The 17,552-nt window shown below is 63.4% G+C and overlaps 3 protein-coding genes across 6 annotated transcripts in view; 2 read left to right on the top strand and 1 right to left on the bottom strand.

Moving 5' to 3' along the window:
- Positions 1–5,632, top strand: part of NLRP6 (NLR family pyrin domain containing 6) — a gene marked incomplete at its 5' end in the record, with an annotated part of 6,524 nt that extends 892 nt beyond the window's left edge. The window contains 5 exons of the mRNA XM_040464279.1: positions 55–1,801; positions 2,606–2,698; positions 3,833–4,003; positions 4,103–4,270; positions 4,741–5,632. Coding sequence (XP_040320213.1) covers positions 55–1,801; positions 2,606–2,698; positions 3,833–4,003; positions 4,103–4,270; positions 4,741–4,849 — 2,288 coding nt within the window. The remainder of the gene's footprint in view (positions 1–54; positions 1,802–2,605; positions 2,699–3,832; positions 4,004–4,102; positions 4,271–4,740) is intronic.
- A 1,443-nt stretch (positions 5,633–7,075) lies between these two features.
- On the top strand, positions 7,076–13,977 carry PGGHG (protein-glucosylgalactosylhydroxylysine glucosidase). Of its 4 annotated transcripts, none has more exons than XM_040464210.1 (14): positions 7,076–7,356; positions 8,009–8,292; positions 8,598–8,808; positions 8,884–9,319; positions 10,242–10,361; positions 10,779–10,910; positions 11,078–11,189; positions 11,435–11,507; positions 11,602–11,738; positions 11,864–11,997; positions 12,112–12,207; positions 12,385–12,482; positions 12,558–12,769; positions 12,862–13,977. In XM_040464210.1, exons 2-14 carry the CDS (start codon positions 8,034–8,036, stop codon positions 12,915–12,917), a joined length of 2,076 nt encoding a protein of 691 aa, XP_040320144.1. In that variant the 5' UTR covers positions 7,076–7,356; positions 8,009–8,033; the 3' UTR covers positions 12,918–13,977. The 4 variants fall into 4 exon arrangements, with proteins under 4 accessions (XP_040320144.1, XP_040320145.1, XP_040320142.1 ...); XM_040464211.1 differs by lacking the exon at positions 7,076–7,356 and adding an exon at positions 7,390–7,753; XM_040464208.1 differs by lacking the exon at positions 7,076–7,356 and adding an exon at positions 7,391–7,692.
- A 2,203-nt stretch (positions 13,978–16,180) lies between these two features.
- On the bottom strand, positions 16,181–17,489 carry IFITM5 (interferon induced transmembrane protein 5). Its single transcript, XM_040464212.1, has 2 exons — positions 17,180–17,489; positions 16,181–16,680 (listed from the first exon to the last, which is right to left on the bottom strand). Exons 1-2 carry the CDS (start codon positions 17,366–17,368, stop codon positions 16,468–16,470), a joined length of 402 nt encoding a protein of 133 aa, XP_040320146.1. The 5' UTR covers positions 17,369–17,489; the 3' UTR covers positions 16,181–16,467.
- Between the last annotated feature and the right edge of the window lie 63 nt (positions 17,490–17,552).

Below are 17,552 nucleotides of genomic sequence, written 5' to 3'. Positions count from 1 at the left end.
GGGGGGTGGGGGGCCCCCCCCCCCCCCCCCCCCCCCCCCCCCCCCCCGCGCCAGAGTACAAGAAGAAGTACAGAGAGCACGTCCTGCAGCAGCATGCCAAGGTGAAGGAGAGGAACGCGCGCTCCGTGAAGATCAACAAGCGCTTCACCAAACTGCTCATCGCGCGCGAAGGCGCCGCGTCGGTGGACGGGGCGCTGGGGCCCGCGGACGAGCGGGAGACGCAGCGCGCGCGGCGCTCCGACACGCACACCTTCAACCGCCTGTTCGGCCGCGACGGAGAGGGCCAGCGGCCTCTGACGGTGCTGCTGCAGGGCCCGGCGGGCATCGGCAAGACCATGGCGGCCAAGAAAATCCTGTACGACTGGGCGGCGGGCAAGCTGTACCACGGCCAGGTGGACTTCGCCTTCTTCCTGCCCTGCCGGGAGCTGCTGGAGCGCCCGGGCACGTGCAGCCTGGCCGGCCTGATCCTCGACCAGTGCCCGGGTCGCAGCGCCCCCGTGCGGCTCCTGCTCGCCCGCGCCGAGCGCCTGCTCTTCATCCTGGACGGCGCCGACGAGCTGCCCCCGCCCGCGCCCGCCGACGCGGCGCCCTGCACCGACCCCTTCGAGGAGGCGGAGGGCGCGCGCGTGCTGAGCGGGCTGATGGGCAAGACGCTGCTGCCCGGGGCCCGCCTGCTGGTGACCGCCCGCGCCACGGCCCCCGGGAGGCTGCAGAGCCGCCTGTGCTCGCCGCAGTGCGCCGAGGTGTGCGGCTTCTCCGACAAAGACAAGAAGAAGTACTTCCACAAGTTCTTCCGGGAGGAGTGGCTGGCGGAGCAGGCCTACCGCTCGGTGAAGGAGAACGAGACGCTGTTCGCGCTGTGCTTCGTGCCCTTCGTGTGCTGGATCGTGTGCACGGTTCTGCGCCAGCAGCTCGACCTCGGCCAGGACCTGTCGCGCACCTCCAAGACCACCACGTCCGTGTACCTGTTCTTCGTCGCCAGCTTCCTGAGCTCGGCGCCCGCCGCCGACGGGCCCCAGGTGCAGGGCGAGCTGCGGAAGCTGTGCCGCCTGGCCCGCGAAGGCCTCCTCGGGCACAGGGCGCAGTTCGCGGAGAAGGACCTGGAAAGACTGCAACTTCGCGGCTCTAAAATCCAGAGGCTGTTTCTCAGCAAGAAAGAGCTGCCGGGCGTGCTGGAGACCGAGGTCACCTACCAGTTCATGGACCAGAGCTTCCAGGAATTCTTCGCCGCGCTGTCCTACCTGCTGGATGACAAGGGAGACCGGGCACCGGCTGACAGCGTCGGGGCGCTTCTGCGGGGCAACGCCGAGCTGCGCAGCCACCTGGCGCTCACCACGCGCTTCCTCTTCGGGCTGCTGAACACAGAGCGGATGCGCGACGTCGAGCGCCACTTCGGCTGCGTGGTTTCAGAGCGCGTGAAGCAGGACGTCCTGCGGTGGGTGCAGGACCAGGGCCACCAGAGGGCGGCACCGGAGGGGACCCAAGAGACGGAAGCGCCGGAGGGCAGGGAGGAGCTGGAAGAGGACGAGGGCGAGCTCAACTACGTGCTGGAGCTGCTGTACTGCCTGTACGAGACTCAGGAGGGCGCCTTTGTGAGCCAGGCCCTGCGTGGCCTCCCTGAGCTGGCGCTGGAGCGGGTGTGCTTAAGCCGCATGGATGTGGTGGTCCTGAGCTACTGCATAAGGTGCTGCCCCGAGGGGCAGGCCCTGCGGCTGGTTAGCTGTGGACTGGCCCCCGCACATGAGAAGAAAAAGAAGAAGAACCTGATGAAACGACTGCACGGCAGCCTGGGCGGAAGCTCGTGAGTCTACAGGGCAGGACTGTCCTGGTTCCCAGGCCCTGGGGGAGGGGGCGGGGCGGGGGCAGGGGGGCGCGTGTGCCAGTGCACCCGAGTCTCCGTCGGAGCAGGGGAAGCCTGTCCCCCAGAGGAGAGCAGGACTTCAGGGCTGGTTACGCCCACCCCCTTGCAAGGCGGCTCCTCATGTCCGTCTTCCCCCGCCTGTCCTGCCATGCCGACCCCCAGCCATCCACATCCGTTCCTAGCGTGGAATACACCACGCCGGCCGTGCCCTGAGCTTTTGCACCTGCTGTGTCGTGCACCCAGAGCACTCTGTCTGCTGCCTATCCTCAATGCTGTCCCAGCCTCCCTCAGCTGGCCTGGGACCCCTTTGGCCCCAGAAGTGCCCCACTAACCACTGTATGCCACGATGTCTACCCTTTGCCAGATACTGAGCTCCTTCAGGGCCAAGTCTTCTGTGTACTTAACTCCGACCCAGCACTTGACCCAGAGCTCAGCATCTGTTGAGATAACGAATGTCAGGATGCTGACGGGCCGGGGCTGGGGACGCCCACTGCAGGCGCAATACAGACCCACATGGGATGTGGGTGACATGCCCCCCACTGGACTCGGGCAGACTGCTTCAGCGGGGAGCTGCATGGGGCCACAGATGAGTGGTTTCGCTCTGGGTTTGGAGCAAAGAGGGTGGAGGGGTCCTGGCGCAGCTTGAGGTGGAGAGCGGAGGCAGCTCTGACACTCAGGGCCACAGGAAAGAGGTGGGGACTGCGAGGGGACGAGTGGGCTTCACCTTGCTGTCTCTCCTGGCAGTTCACAAGCCACCATGAAAAAAACCCAGGCCTCTCCACTGCGTTCGCTCTTTGAGGCCATGACTGACCAACACTGCGGTCTGAGCAGCCTGACGTGAGTGACCAGGCCCCCACGGCCCCCCTGGAGGGATGCAGAGCAGGGTACTCTGGGCAGGGGCAGAGGGGTAGCCCTGTCTGGACATGGCAGAGGGGACAGGCTGAGAGCCTGTGGCCTCTGGCGTCCTGTGCTGGGGCCAATGGGCTCTGCCCACGTAGCCCGGAGGAGCGAGGAGGCGGTGTGGCCCGGGGCTAGGAAGGAGGGTTTGGCCCTGTTAGAGTGCGAAGCATGGTGCTGCTGAGTGTTCTGGGGGTGGGGAGGCAAAGACCAGAATAAATTTTCCTTCCGAAGGAAGGCTACTAGTTGCTACTGGAAAGTGATGGGCAGTCCCTCTGGGCTCTTACAAGCAGCGGAGGGAGGTGTTGAGGGCACAGGCTCTGAAGTCCAGGCTGCCTGCCTCCGAGCCCTTGGGCGAGTCAGTCTGTCTGAACTCGTTTCCTCCTCTATGGAATGGAAGGTTCCGCCTCAGAGGGTTGGTATGAGACTTAATGTAGCAGTGGGTGCACAACGCTGAGTATGTGACCTTATCACCAAGTAAGCAGAAGGTAAGAGAAATTGTAGGAGCTAGTGCTGGTGGGGCACAGTGAGATGGGCACAGCCTATGGCCACGGTGACACGGTCACCTCGCTTGGTATGACGTTCCAGCAACCTGGAGATAAACATTGGGAGCCAAGAAGGTGATCGGTGCGTTTGGCCCATCAATGCTGCCACTAAACTGAACGCGTGGTGTTCATCACAGCAGTATTTATAATGGCAACAAAGGTGGAAACAACACCCACTTCCCCATCGTCAGGGACCAGCTGGATGAATAAACCATGGCCACCTTAACCCGATGCTCAGCTACATGCAGTTAAACATGCTGACAGTAAGATCCGCATTGGCTCATCCAACAGCTAGTAGAGAATAGTGCCCTAAGGAAAAGTGGAGTGCAGTCCAGCATGCACAGGCACATGTGGCCAAGGCTCCCCAGGGACACGTGTGGTGGGTAACAAAGGACAGGGGAAACTTCCTGTCGAGCCAGCGCCTCTCCAGACAGAGCCTCGGCCGCCCAAGGAGCAGGCAGTTTGCAGAGGTGGGGACAGTAAAGCGGCCAAGGGGACTGAAGACAGACACATGTGCTCTTGACCACAGGCTGTGCCGCTGCAAACTGTCTGACTCTGTCTGCCGAGACCTCTCTGAAGCCCTGCGGGCGGCCCCCGCCCTGACTGAGCTGGGCCTCCTGCAAAACGGGCTCAGTGAGGCCGGCCTGCGTGTGCTGAGTGAGGGCCTGGCCTGGCCCCAGTGCCGGGTGCGGAAGCTCAGGTGAGGGCCTGGCCTGGGGGGGGGGGGGGGGAGGGGGAGGGACACGGTACGGTGGGGGGGCGGTTGGCAGCAGCCTCTGAGGGTGGCCGTCCCCCCCAGGGTGCAGCAGCCCACCCTCCAGGAGGCGCTTCATTACCTCATCGGCGCGCTCAGCCAGAGCTCCGCGTTGACCGCCCTGGATCTAAGTGACTGCCAGCTGCCAGAACCCGTGGTGACCTACCTGTGTAGAGTCCTACAGCAGTCAGGATGCCACCTACAGACCCTCAGGTAGACACAGGGGCGGAAAGGGGGATGGGGACTCGGCCTCTCAACGACTGGGCTGGGTGCCTGGGGACTTCCCCTAGACCCTGAAGAGTAACTCCTCCCGGGGCTCCCCCAGTGCCCACACTCAAACCCAGCCCCTGAAAACCCATGCTCCAAAAAGTCCTAGCCCCAGTCCTCGGCTTCAACCATTTTGCCAGACCAAATGTCCATCTGTCATCCGGGGCCCATGGCAAGTCTGGGCCAATGATCCCAACACCTTTTTACTCCCCCAAGGGCTCTGGCCCCCACCGCCTAACCTCTTTGCCCAACCTCTGACACCCCTGACTAACCACCTCTGTCACTGTGTGCCTTTGGCACAGCCCAGGCTGACAGCCCCATCACTGCCCCCACACTGCTCTCCTGTCACTGTCCCCCCAGCCCTGACCTCAGCTTCCCCAACCGACTCCCACTTCTGTCCATACACATGGCCGCAGTCTGACCTCTGTGAAGCTGAGTGCACAGTCGCTGCAGGAGCTGCGGGAGGTGAAGAAGGCAAAGCCGGGTCTGGTCATCACACACCCACTGCTGGAAAGTCACCCCTAAGCCTCCCACGGGATTCAACTGTGTCCTCTGAGGCCCTGAATGCCAGGGGAAGGACTCTGGTCAGCCCTGTGGAATAGATGTCCTCATCCCAAGGGCAGGAGGATGTTGCTCTCTGCTCCGGGCCGCCCTTTTGAGCCTGAGGGGCCCTGGGCAGGCAGGTGAGAGGCAAGGACACACATGGTCTCTTACCTGGTCGGGGACAGGTGTCCCAGGCCATGCCTCTCCCCCCATACCCTGGGCACAGGTTCTGTCTCTGTTCTCTACACCCAGGGAGCCCTCTTGCCCCAACCCCCCCCACCAACTGCTCCACCCACCTACCTCTCCTGGGGCCCCCTAGCCATCACCCTGCAGATACCCCCGGCAACAATAATGCTGACAGCTCCCAGTCATCAAGTCTCTGCCATGTATTGGCCTTGACCTGGTGTGCTCAGTGCAGAGCAACTCCTTCACTGATCCCATCCCCATCTGCACTGTGGGCCTCACAGCCCCACAACTCTGCCCTTGGCCACAAGGGATCAAGCAGAGGCTGACCCCTGACCAAAGGCAGGCAGGTCACTATTCCTCCCCAGGAACTTGGGTCTTGGCATCGGAAGTGAAGCCATCCCCAAGGCTGTGTGGTGCCAGCCCAGTGGTGTCCATTCACTGCCTAGGTCTTCAGAGATGGAGACCAGGGGAGGGGGGAGACCACAGCAGACTGGACTCCAGGTAGGAGCTGTGGTGGAAGGGGCAGCAAGCAGCCTGTCCCCACGTCCATGTGCTGATAATACATTCTCCTTTGGATTCTTTGGTGTTGATTTGTGTTGCATGCGGCCAAGCATCCTGACGGGTGCTCACAATCTTTCCTTTGGTCCCCAATCCATCTGTGTGGGGTGGGGTTGTGTTCCCCATTTCCCAGATGAGGAAACTGAGACTCAGGGCTACAGCCTACTACAGGGAGCTCTGAGGTGAGGCCTGTCTTTGATGGACAGGGGGAGAAGCAGACAGGCCCTGAATCTTCAGGTCTTCTCTGCTCAACACTGCAGGGCTTAGCCAGCTCCTGGGACCCTAGTCCAGGTGGGAAAGAAGCATGGGAGTCAGCCCCTTCACTTCTAGGGGAAATTTCCTTCCATAATCATAGTTCAAGTCCAGTCATTCATTCCACAAAACAGACAAAAATCCCTGCCTTCCTGAAACTGGCAGGAAGACAGATAGTAAACAGGTATAGACGGCCACCAACAAATGCTTGGAGGAAAGCAAAGCAGGGCAAAGTGGGAGGAGACCGTGGAGTCAAGGGTTTCCCGTTACAAGGGAGGGATCTCTTATGGACAGGACAGGACGGAAGTGAGGCATCAAGCCCTAAGGGTACCTCGAAGGAAAGTGTTCCCCGCAAAGGAACAGTACAAGAGCCATGAAGAGGAGTGTCTTGGCCAACTCAGGCTGCTGGAAGAGACCACAAACCGGGGGGCCTCCCAAACACAGAAATTCATTTCTCCGGAGGCTGGGATGTCCAAGGCCAAGGTGCCAGTCAACCCAGTGTCTGACAAGGACCCTCCTCCCGTCTGCAGAGCGGTCTCCTCTTGCTGTGTCCCCACATGGTGGAAAGAGCGGGCTAGGTCTCAGGCCTTTGCCCGTAGGGGCTCTAATCCCACTCTTGACAGCTCTTGATCTGATAACCTCCCCAAGTCCCCACTTCCAAAATGGTCGCACTGGGAATTAGATTTCAATGGATGATCTGGGGGCACGCAAACATTCAGTCTGTAACAGGGCACATGCTTGGACTGTTGCAGAGGCAGCAAGGAAGCCACAGTGGCAGCAGTGGCCTAGCAGAGGTGTGAGGGGGGCCGGTGGGGAGCAGGTGGTCAGGGATGCTAGCTGGCCTGCCCTCTGGGTGGGGGCGGGCACCATTGCAGGCTTCTGAGCAGAAGGCACTCTCAGGGTGGCTGTGGCTATGTTAACAAGGGCTATATAGGGCAGAGCATAAGTAGGGTGTGTGGACTGTCCATCCAAGAGGAGGGCTTGCTCTCAGAGGTGGCCGGGTGGCAGTGGGGGTGATGGAGCTGACAAGCCGTGGAAAGTGGAGAACAACAGGATCTGTGGACAGAAGTGGAGGGGGTGGACCACGGGGGCCTGAGCACCTGGACAGGTGGAGTCCCCATCCCCGACACTTGGGGAGGCCACAGGAAGAGCAGACTTCCAGGCACACTGTTGGCTCTGAGTATCTCCTGCTGGGCCCAGGGGTGGAGCACAGACATCTGGGTCAGGCGCGGGGCCAGAGAGGCTAGGAGACAGACCCGTGGCCTAGCCGCCTTAGAGGGCCCAGGCGGGGGATGCAGACTGGGGGTACGACGGGCTGGGCAGGGCATGAGGAAGAGCCGGAGCCAGCGAAGAGGACTTCTGCAGAAGGAGGACCACCCGCGCCACTCCCCGGAAGGGGAGACCCGGGAGGGAGGAAGCCGCGGCCGGCGAGGGGCGATCGCACACCAGAGGCCCCTGCCCCTCTCACAGCCGTCCCTCCACGCGTCCTTGAGGTCAGGGTTCAAACTGTGCGGGCCCGCGCGGCTTCCCCGGGAGGCCCGCCGGCGCGCCGGGGGCACCGGGTCGGCACACCGGCTGCTCCGCCCTGGGGCCCGGGGGCGGGGATCGCGGGGCCTTCCGGCCGAGACGGCGGCGCCCGCGACTTCTCCCTCCGGCCTGGAAGGGGCGGCGCCGAGCGAGCTGGGGGCCTGGGGTTACGCCGGCTGCGGTGTGGCCCAGAGACCCTCCTCCCCAGCCCGCTCCGCAGAGCTCGGGCCGCTTCCCCGCCCGGCGACGGCGCCCCTCCCCCAGGTCCGGAAGACTGAGGCCTCCGAGCTCCCCACTAACAGGTCTGGGCTTGTGGGGGCGCGGCTTGGAGAGAGCTGGCAGGGTTCGAATTGAAGTCTGAAGGTGGGAATCTGGGGACTCACTGGGTCTCTGGAGATCAGCATCAGGGGTTTGAGCGTCTCTCAGGGTTGGGGGTGTTTCCAGGGGTGGCTCAAAAGTAAGGGCTATGGAAAATCAGGGCTGAGTGCGGGTGGCCCACACCCCTCCCACCAGCTCTGGGAGGCATCCGCCAAGTTCCAGCGGGTGCCTGGGGGTTTACAGTCAGAAGAGGGAACAAGGCCGGCCAATTGTGGGGGCCCCTGACTCCCCCTTTTCCAGGCCAATCTGCTGAGCAAGCCTTTCCATGGAGGATGCCAGCGAGGACCCCACCGTTTTCAGTGCCCATTCTCTGCCCGGTGACCCCCGGCTCTTGGCCACCGTGACCAACACATACTTGGGCACGCGTGTGTATCATGACACGCTGCATGTGAGCGGCGTGTACAATGGGGCTTGTGGGGACACACACCGGGCCATTCTGCCTAGTCCCCTCAACGTCCAGCTGGAGGCCCCTGCAGAGACCGGAAATCAGCTGACCGAGACCTTTGCCCTGGACACTAATACAGGTAGCCACCACTGTCCCGCTCCCCCACACCCGAGGTGAGTGCGGCAACCGACAGCAGTCCCATCCCAGCACCTCCTAACTCAGGATGCTGGCTCACAGAGATGACGAGGGTTTCAGCCCTGCCGGCCTCCCGACCTGGCTGGCACTGGTGCGTGGGGCCGTCTGTGCAGCTGTAGCTTCCCAGATGGGGCAGCTGGGGCTCAGAGGGCGGATCCACCTTGCCGAGGGGCTGGTAGCTTGGTAACTGTCCTCGGGGGTCCCAAGTGGGGCGTGTGAGTTGCCCTGACCCCCTCTGCCCCTCCCCAGGCTCCTTTCTGCACACTCTAGAGGGCCCCAGCTTCCGGGCCTCCCAGCGCCTCTACGCCCACCGCACGCTGCCTCACGTCCTGGCTTTCAGTGTGTCCATCACCCGCATGGCCGGGGAGAGCCGACCCATTACGGTGCTGCTGCAGTCGACCTTCTCCCCAGAAAGCCCGGACCTTCACCTGCATCTGGGTCCTGACTTCCAGGGAGCCCGGTGAGGAGGCCGTCAGGGCTGGCCAGGTAGACCGAGGAGGGAGCTGGTCCCTTAGACATGGCCGCACTCTTGCAGGTACCTTTGTGGCCACACACTCACCCCAGAGCAACCTGGGGGGCCGCAGCAGGAGGTACACATGCTATGGACACCAGTGCCCCCAGCCCTGACCCTCGGGGAAAGCGAAGAAGACCGGACCTGGGAGTTCCTGACCGTGGTGGGCGGCAGCCAGGCGGAGGCCCAAGCCTGCCTCACGGAGGCCCTGCGGCTGCAGGCGGGAGCCGCTCTGTACCCTGCCCACGCCCAGGCCTGGGCCCAGCTCTGGGCTGGCTGTGGCCTGGACGTGGTGGGGCCCCTACCGCTGCGCCAGGCCCTGCGTGGTGCCCTCTATTACCTGCTCAGTGCGCTGCCCCAGCCGGGGGCCCCAGGGTACGCCAGCCATGGCCTCAGCCCTGGGGGTCTGTCCAATGGGAGCCGAGAGGAATGCTACTGGGGCCATGTCTTCTGGGACCAGGTATGTACTGTTCTACCTCCCGACACACAGCATGCACAGGTGGGGCAGCACACGGGTGCGGGGGAATCCCATGGCTGCGGGCACAGGTGTGGCTGCTGTCTCTGCCCTACCTGGGATGGGGACTGTGACTGGAGAGGCACAGAGGCCAGGGCAGAAGGGGAGCCTTCCTGGAGGAGGTGGGACGTACAGGACTTTGGTGGAAAAGAGTGACTCGGGCAGAGGGACCAGAAGGTACAAACACCAGAGCTCAGAGGGTGTGTGCCATCTGGCCAGGGCAACAGGGGCTCTCACCACGGCAAGAGGAGCAGATGCAGGGCGGGGGGGGGGGGGGGGCCGGGGTTAGGGTTAGCCATGGAGACTTTAACTTGGGAGTGACACTGACAGAGGTGTCGTCTAGCTGCTGAGTGGAGCGTGGGTAGAAGAGGGTGAGGCCTCAGACAGGAGTGGGAGCCAGGAGAGGCTGGGACTTGGCGGACGTTGGGCACGGGAGGGACCCAGGGTGCTAACCCCTCAGCAGCCAATGCTGTGGCCCACTCTGGTGAGGCTTAGAGAAGCTGAGTCACTCACTAGGTCGGGCAGCTAGTGAGCCACGGAGCAGGCTCCCGTCCGGGCTGCCCATGCCCGGATTCTGGCCTGAGCTCTGGGGCAGACCCAGAGGCCTGCTGGGGAGGGGAAGTACTGTGCCGGGCACCGGGCCCGGGGGGAGCGTTCGGCCTGGAGACTGGGCCGTGGGATGGGCAGGTGTGGATGGCCCAGGATGGAGCCAGGGCGGGCAGCAGAGGAAGAAGCTGGAAGGAGGCAGAGGGGCTGCCGGGGAGGCGGCATGGAGCAGTGCCGACTCTGGCCAGGGCAGAGTGTGGGCAGACGGGAGGGAGAAGGGAGCGAGAGCTCCCGAACCAGGGGCCCTTGGCTGCGCTCTTAGGATCTCTGGATGTTCCCAAATATCCTGATGTTCCACCCGGAGGCCGCCAGGGCCCTCCTGGAGTACCGCATCCGGACGCTGGGTGGGGCCCTGGACAATGCCCGGAGGCTGGGCTACCAGGTGAGGGGGACCTGGGTGCCCACCCTACAGGGCCCCCTGAAGGGCCTGATGTCCCCACATCCCTCAGGTTCCTCTCTGGGTGGGGCTGGGTTTCCCAGATTCTTACACAGGCTCACGGCACCCCTCAGCCTGTGCCGTAGAGGCAGCAAGAACAGCCTGGCCGGGCTCGCCTAGAGTCCCCTTACTGCCCTGGCCCAGGGTCAGCACAAAGGGAAACTGGGCAAAGCCACCTGGCCTATGACAGGGGCACACACTGGGCACTCGGAGCCCGCAGGCCCCCATGAGGGCACCCGGACAGTCAGTGCCCCCCCCCCCCCCGTTCTCCTTGGCCGAAGGCTGAGGATTGGGAAGGGTGGACTACCCCCGTGCCCCCACGCCCAGAACAGTCAAGCCTGTTCCATCCCCCCAACTCCTCAGGGGGCCAAGTTTGCCTGGGAGAGTGCGGGCTCTGGTCTGGAGGTGTGTCCGGAGGACATTTATGGGACCCAGGAAATTCATATAAACGGAGCTGTGGTGTTGGCTTTCCAGCTCTACTACCACGCCACCCAGGTGAGGCGTCAGCACGTATGACCCGCCCCCCGACGTGGCCATGACTTCCTGCCTGGAGCCGGGCCCTCACTGCTGGGCGCTCAGAAGGGTGGGCACTGACCAGACATGCAGGGGCCAGCGAGGACCACAGTCGTGGGTGGCGTGGCCCCTGTCCCACCCTCTCCCAGGACTTGCAGCTCTTCCGAGAGGCCGGCGGCTGGGACGTTGTCAGGGCTGTGGCTGAGTTTTGGTGTAGCCGTGTGGAGTGGAGCCCCGAGGAGGAGAAGTACCACCTGAAGGGTGAGGGCACGGCAGGGGTGGGGGGGGGGCATGGTCACGGGGAGGGGTTGCTGATGGGGGAGGGGAGGCACGGATGTCCACGGCAGGGAGAGTGGGTGGCCACAGACCGGCGGGCCAGGGGGATGCTCTTCAGTTCAGCGTGTGATCTCTGGCGGCCGATGGCGCCAACCGCACCCTGGCCACCGGCATCGGGGGCAGATCCCCGAGACCCTGCGCTGAGCACCTCCTTGCACTCGTGTGCCCAGGAGTCATGCCCCCCGACGAGTACCATCCGGGGGTCGACAACTCGGCGTACACCAACGTCCTGGTCCAGAACAGGTCAGACCCAAGACCCCTGCCCAAGTTCCACGTGCAGGGAACCAGCCTGGAGGGCTAAGGCCAGAGCCCCCCCCCTTCCTATGTCTACCCCTAGCCTGCGCTTTGCGGCTGCCCTGGCCCAGGACCTGGCTCAGCCTGTCCCCAGTGAATGGCTGGCAGTGGCCGATAAGATCAAGGTGCCCTTCGACCCAAGGCGGAACTTCCACCCTGAGTTTGACGGGTACCAGCCTGGTGAGTGTACCTGGAGCTGCCTTGGGGCCCCTTCCCCACCCCCTCCACAGGACCGGATGCCCCCAACCTGACTGAGCAGCCCCCACCAGCTTGTCTCCCCGTGAGCAGCACCTGTCCCTCCACAGGAGAAGAGGTGAAGCAGGCAGATGTCGTGCTCCTGGGATACCCCGTCCCTTTCCACTTGAGTCCTCATACCCGCAGGAAAAACCTAGAGATTTATGAGGCCGTGACGTCCCCAAAGGGCCCTGCCATGACCTGGGTAAGGAGACTGCAGGGTGTGGGGGAGGGGCGGTCCTCACTAGCTTCTGTCTTCCCTCCCCACGCAGTGGGCTTCAACCCGGTGTGTTCTCTGACCTCTGACCTCTGGCCCCAGAGCATGTTTGCAGTGGGCTGGATGGAGCTGAAGGAGCCACGGCGGGCGCAGGACCTCCTGGAGAGGAGCTTTGCCAACATCACGGAGCCCTTCAAGGTCAATTCACAAGCTGACCCCACTTGCCTCCCACCCGGGCCCCTTGGCGGTAGGAGTGGGAGCCCAGCCTTGGGACGGGGGAGTCACCGCAGGGTCAGGACCCTTCTGGAACAGGGGCAGCAGCCTCGTGGCGCCCATGTCCTGGGAGTCAGTGCACTAACTGCCTTCCACGGGCAGGTGTGGACAGAGAATGCAGATGGGTCCGGCGCTGTGAACTTCCTGACGGGCATGGGGGGCTTCCTGCAGGCAGCACTGTTCGGATTCGCGGGGTTCAGGTGAGTGCGGCTCTGACAGGACATTCGCAAGCCCCCTACCTTCCCGCTCCTCATGAAACTCTTCCCTCCCCCCAGGATCACAGGGGCTGGCATGACCTTCGACCCCATGTGTCTGGCAGAGGTCTCTGGGGTACGCATCTACGGCATCTCTTACCAAGGGAACAAGCTTGACTTCTCCTTCTCCAAGGACTCAGTGACGATCGAGGTTAAAACCCGGGCAGGGCCCTGGGCCCCCCTGCTGGAGGCTGAGCTGTGGCCATCACACACTCGACTCCCCCTGCTCCCAGGTAGGCCGCCACCCCCAGACTCACCCAAGGGTGCAGAGCACGTCACCTCCCCAGGGTAACCCCCCATTCAAAATGCCCTCCTCCCCCTGCAGGGTACAGAGTCTCCTTTCCCTCCTCAGCTGGACGGATACAGAGGTCACTCTCGTAGGAAGCAGAGGCAGCAAGTTGTTCTCCAAGAGTTTCCTAGGAGAATTTTTGGAAGACGTTAGACACCTGCCCCAGAACCCACAGGACCCCCTGTGGGACACCATTGGGTCCTCCGACCCCCACCAGTTCCCTTGCCCTGGCGCTGTCTTGGCCACTGCACCTGACCGATCAGGGCTTCAGGGATGTCTCGGGTCCTCCCATCTGCCCGCTCCCTCTGTGGGCGCCCCCAGCTGGCTGCACCCTCATCAACACCCTCCTGGTCGGCTGAGTCCCTCCCTCCTGCCCGTTCTCCAACCAGCAGTCAGGCTCACAGGCTCCAGGGAAAGTCTGAATTCGTCGGCCCAAAGTTTAAGAAGGTCTGCCTCCAGCCTGAGCCCCTCCCCCAATGGCCTCCTCAGCCACATCTGTGCCTGCCTTTGTGGCTGACACCTGCCGCCCCTGTCCCTTCCCCGGGATGCCTCAGGGTGGGTTGGGGGCGTGGCTTCCTCTCTGCCGAGGAGGCAGAGACAGACGCAGGCCTCAGTGTGCGGGATGGCAGGGGTGGGGCATGAGGCAGAATTGCTCAGTCCTCTGCAGAATCCCTCAGGATTCTCATTTGCAGACCAAAAAGGAACCTGGTGTGTCCGACAGATGGGGTCGGGCACGGTGGGGTCGAGGGGCTCTCAGGCTGTCATGGACCCTCCGCATCCTCAGTCCTTGGCTGCTCCAGCCCCTGGGCCACTTCGGTCAGGTTGGATGGTCTCCATCACAGGCCTTTCCTCAGCCAAGAAGAGAGGGGGATGGGCTGCAGAGCGAGACCTTACATCTTCCCTCTGACCAGCCAGAAGTACTGGGGCCAAGTGTGCATGGCTTCAAGGCCACAGGCCTGGGCCCGTCTGTGCTGACGGGCTGCCCACGGCCCGAGGCTCTGTTCAGCCTCTCCCCCTGGGGCCTCAGCCCCCCAGCTGGCACTCCCACGTTGGGTCCTTGGGAATTTCTCAAGAGTGAGATGAGATCTGCCACCACAGCCTTGCTGAGAGCCCGAGGAATTAAAGTTGCGTGCTGAGAAAAGTTTGCCCTCAGAAGCTGGTACGCTCCTTCCTTCTGGAAGCAAGGGCTGCATGGTGGATGGGTCGGATCGAGAGGTGCAGGGACCTGCTCGCTTAGAGCAAGCAGTTGGGCCAGCCACTTCCCATCACTCTCACTTCGCTCTGGCAAACCCCTGTGCGCTCTCTGTTCTCGGTGGAGAGTTAGTGCAGGTTCTCCAAGAAGCAGACACCGGGCAGACAAGCTGTGAGGGACAGAGCCACGTGAGGGAGAGGGGGGGAAGGCAGGTGGCCAGAGGCGTCGGGGATCCCGAGGCTCATCTCTGGGTTACTGCAGGGAGCAGCACATGGGAAGAAGCGTGGCCTCCAAGCTGTAGAGCTGCTCGCACGGCAGTGCTGATTCCCAAGGGTACGTGACCTCAGAGAACAGAGCCAACACCTTGATGGGGCTCGCTTGGCTGCCCACAGGCTCTCCCTCAACTGCTGGCTGTGTGGCAAAGGACAGAGTGGATCTGCTGATGTCGGGTGGCTGGGGACTGGCCCAGCAGAGCAGATGCTTATCTTTGCGCCCTGGAGCCAGATGTGGGCGCAGACATCAGGTGGGGCGGTAGGTGGCCCTGTGTGTATAAGCCATGTATGTATGCAGTCCCCTGTACACATAGTGAGGTGACCCTCTGAGGGGGCCGTGGTAGGGTGACAGTACCCATGTGCTGGCATGGCTGGTCAAGGCTGGCCGGGGCAGCCAACTGCCTAAACTTGGTCAGGGTCCCTCAGCCTCGCCAGGAGACGAGTCCCCTGTACACATAGTGAGGTGACCCTCTGAGGGGGCCGTGGTAGGGTGACAGTACCCGTGTGCTGGCATGGCTGGTCAAGGGTCCGTGGCAGCCAACTGCCTAAACTTGGTCAGGGTCCCTCAGCCTCGCCAGGAGACAGTCCGGGGATAGGGAGGGCTGCTGGTGACCTTCCCCCATGACCAAAGGGGACAGCAGACCATCCCATGCTTAGGGACGTCAACCTGGCCACATGCAAGCTGATGCCAACTCCCAACCTGTGCACCCAGCACAGGTCACTCCCTTCTTGGGCCAAACCTGGTACTCAGGGTCGGCACGCTCTCTCCATCCTGGTCCAATCACTGGCACACTGCCCTTGTCCTTGGCACAACCTGGGACCGGCACCCAGCAGGGGCCAGGCCCCAGGCTGCTCACACCCCTACTGCAGGGGCCGGCTCAGAGCAGCACATGCTCCAGCTTACAGCTGGGCTACTGTTGGCATGCCGCCAGGACACTATCCCTACGGGCACACTGTGGAGACAGCTAGGTAAGTCGTCGGCTGTCACGGGAGAAGAGGGGACTCTGAGGCTCCAAGTACAGCAGCTAGACAGACCCCTACCCCCAACCCAGGCAGATGGGTAGGCAAAGGGGGCTCCCTGGGTGGGGAAGGAACTGAACCCTGGGTGGGGTGCTCAAAACCCTGAGCCGCCCGGCAGTTAAGGCCCCTGCAATTAGCCTGCCCTGTCATTGGACCGGCCACAGTGAGGCCTAAGGGACTTCACCCCCAGCCACACAGGGTGTGTGCATGTGCTTAGCAACCTCCTCTTGCCAGGCTCCGCTGGTTTCCGGGAAGGGGGGAACACCAAGGATGCCCAGAAAGTGTCCTCACTCCCAGTTTCCTCCCTTCATGCAAGTGTGTGTCTGTGTGATAAGTGTGTGCATGGGTGACAAGGACATGCCTGTGTGCTCGTGTGTCTTTGTGTCCAGCCCCGCTGACCCAGGAGGGAGGAAACCCACCGTGGGGACTAAGCTTTCTCAGAGTGCGAGGAGTGCAGGGGCCACAGGAACAGACAGAGTGACTCCCCCCAACCCACTGACAGAAACATGCAGGGCGAGGACCCAAGATGTCCTCCCAGGGACTCCCACTTAACACACGTGCACACACATGGGTAAGGGCACACGTGTTCTGGAAGGGGGGCCGCTAAACCACAGTGCCCGGCAGGGCAGCAGAGATCAAAAGTCTGAGTTCCCAAACTTCATTCTAAAATACTCTGGGGCCTCCACCCCAGAAGCCACAAGCCACCCAGTGCCTGAGTGAAGGGGACAGTTGGGGCCCAGCAGACAGAACAGGTCACCCTGCCATCGTGCTGGGGTCAGTCCAGGGCGGAGGGTGGCTTGGGTGGTCCCTGGGGTAGCTCCCCTCAGGAAGAAACCCTCTCTCTCCCCTGCAAGAAACCCAGGACGCACTGTCCAGAACCAGGCGCTTTAATTGTGAAATCCAGGCTGAGTCTGGTGAGTGGGGCAGGAGGTTCCGGCCTGGGGGCAAGGAGTCAGGGGGGCGGGGACCACTGGGGTCCAAATGAGGGCTCTTCAGGGTCAGCATTAGGTGCCCAGGCTGGGGTGGGAGGAGTGGGCATCAGGCCCTGTGGCGGAGTCAGGTTTCCAGGGGGTCAGGGTGGAGCCCCTGGGGCAGCCCCTGGGGGGGTGGTCCTGGCGTCAGGATCCGTGGGTCAGCAGGAGGACAAGGCCCAGCCTGTCAGTCATAGTCCGAGTCGTCGAACTTGGTGCTAAAGAAGGCAGCAGAGTCCTTGGCCAGCCGGGACAGGTGCAGGGCACCGGTCACCACCAGCGCCAGGAGCAGGAGAGGCGGTACCAACGCCCACATCGTGGCCAGGATGTTGTAGCACTTGGCCTTGGAGCCAAAACGCCGGGCTGCCTCCAGGTCTCCAGCCACCTTCTGGTCTCGGGCCTGCGGACCAGTGAGTGGCAGGGCCGGGTCTCTACACGCGCTGGGGGCCCTGCCTCCTGCCCCTCCCACTGCAGCTGTGGACCCAGAAGCCATCCCAGGCCCGCGTGGGTCTCCAAGGACCCTCTGTGGGTGGGGAGTCCCTGGACGCCGGGAACCACCACCCCCAGCGAAGCGGGGGGTGGGGGTTAGGGGCTTTGCTTACAGGAGCCCTCAGCATGGGGAAAGTACTGATGAAAGAGAAGCCCTTGGGAAGCCCCCACCCACCCTGTGTTCTTTTGCGTGGACTAGACCCTACCGCCGCCCCCCCCCCGCAGGACAGACTCTTACTGAGGGACCTCAAAGGAGAAGCCCTCACGAGGTGGAGAGCTTGTCCAGCGCCTCGCTCATGGAGTGGCCCTTTGACAAGCGGCTCCCCCTCCGCCAACCCCCTCCCCCCACGAGCCCCTCAGGCCCTCCGGAGAGCGCCTCCCCCCAGCCCCACCCCTCCCCGCCAGCCCACCTTGATGGAGTAGGCCAGCGCCAGGAAGCCGAGGCAGCACAGGTTCAGGTAGAGGGTGCTGAACACCGACCAGATCAGGTGGTCTCGAGGTGGGGGTCGCGGCGCCCCCACAGTGAGGGCCGTGTGGGCGGCGCCGTCCTTGCGGGGCGTCGGGGCCCGGGGGTCCTCGCGGGGGTACGACGTGTCCATGGGTTCCAGCGCCGTCTCCTCGCTCGGGCTCCCGCTTCGAGGGTGGGCGCCCAGGGCCGCTTATAGCCCCGCCGCCACCCTCCCGCGGCCCGGCCCGGCGCCGCCCGCTAAATATAACGACAAATTACAGCCCGGCGCAGCCGGGAGCGCGGCCCCGCCCCGCCCCCCGCCGTTCCCCCCCCCC

Source organism: Herpailurus yagouaroundi, unplaced genomic scaffold (genome assembly GCF_014898765.1).
Source record: "Herpailurus yagouaroundi ecotype Mexico unplaced genomic scaffold, PumYag 438, whole genome shotgun sequence".
NCBI classification, from domain to species: Eukaryota; Metazoa; Chordata; class Mammalia; order Carnivora; family Felidae; genus Herpailurus; species Herpailurus yagouaroundi.
Note: the sequence above shows the minus strand (reverse complement) of the source record. Positions and strands in the feature narration are given on the sequence as shown.

What these genes read in the sequence shown, in the direction of transcription:
- PGGHG (XM_040464210.1), top strand. Translation starts at nt 8,034, where the DNA reads ATGGAGGATGCCAGCGAGGACCCCACCGTTTTCAGTGCCCATTCTCTG. An exon ending in GCCATGTCTTCTGGGACCAG is followed by an intron (nt 9,320 to 10,241) that starts GTATGTACTGTT and finishes CTGCGCTCTTAG; the next exon opens with GATCTCTGGATGTTCCCAAA. An exon ending in GTTTGACGGGTACCAGCCTG is followed by an intron (nt 11,739 to 11,863) that starts GTGAGTGTACCT and finishes GTCCCTCCACAG; the next exon opens with GAGAAGAGGTGAAGCAGGCA.
- IFITM5 (XM_040464212.1), bottom strand. Translation starts at nt 17,368, where the DNA reads ATGGACACGTCGTACCCCCGCGAGGACCCCCGGGCCCCGACGCCCCGC. An exon ending in CGCTGGCCTACTCCATCAAG is followed by an intron (nt 16,681 to 17,179) that starts GTGGGCTGGCGG and finishes ACTGGTCCGCAG; the next exon opens with GCCCGAGACCAGAAGGTGGC.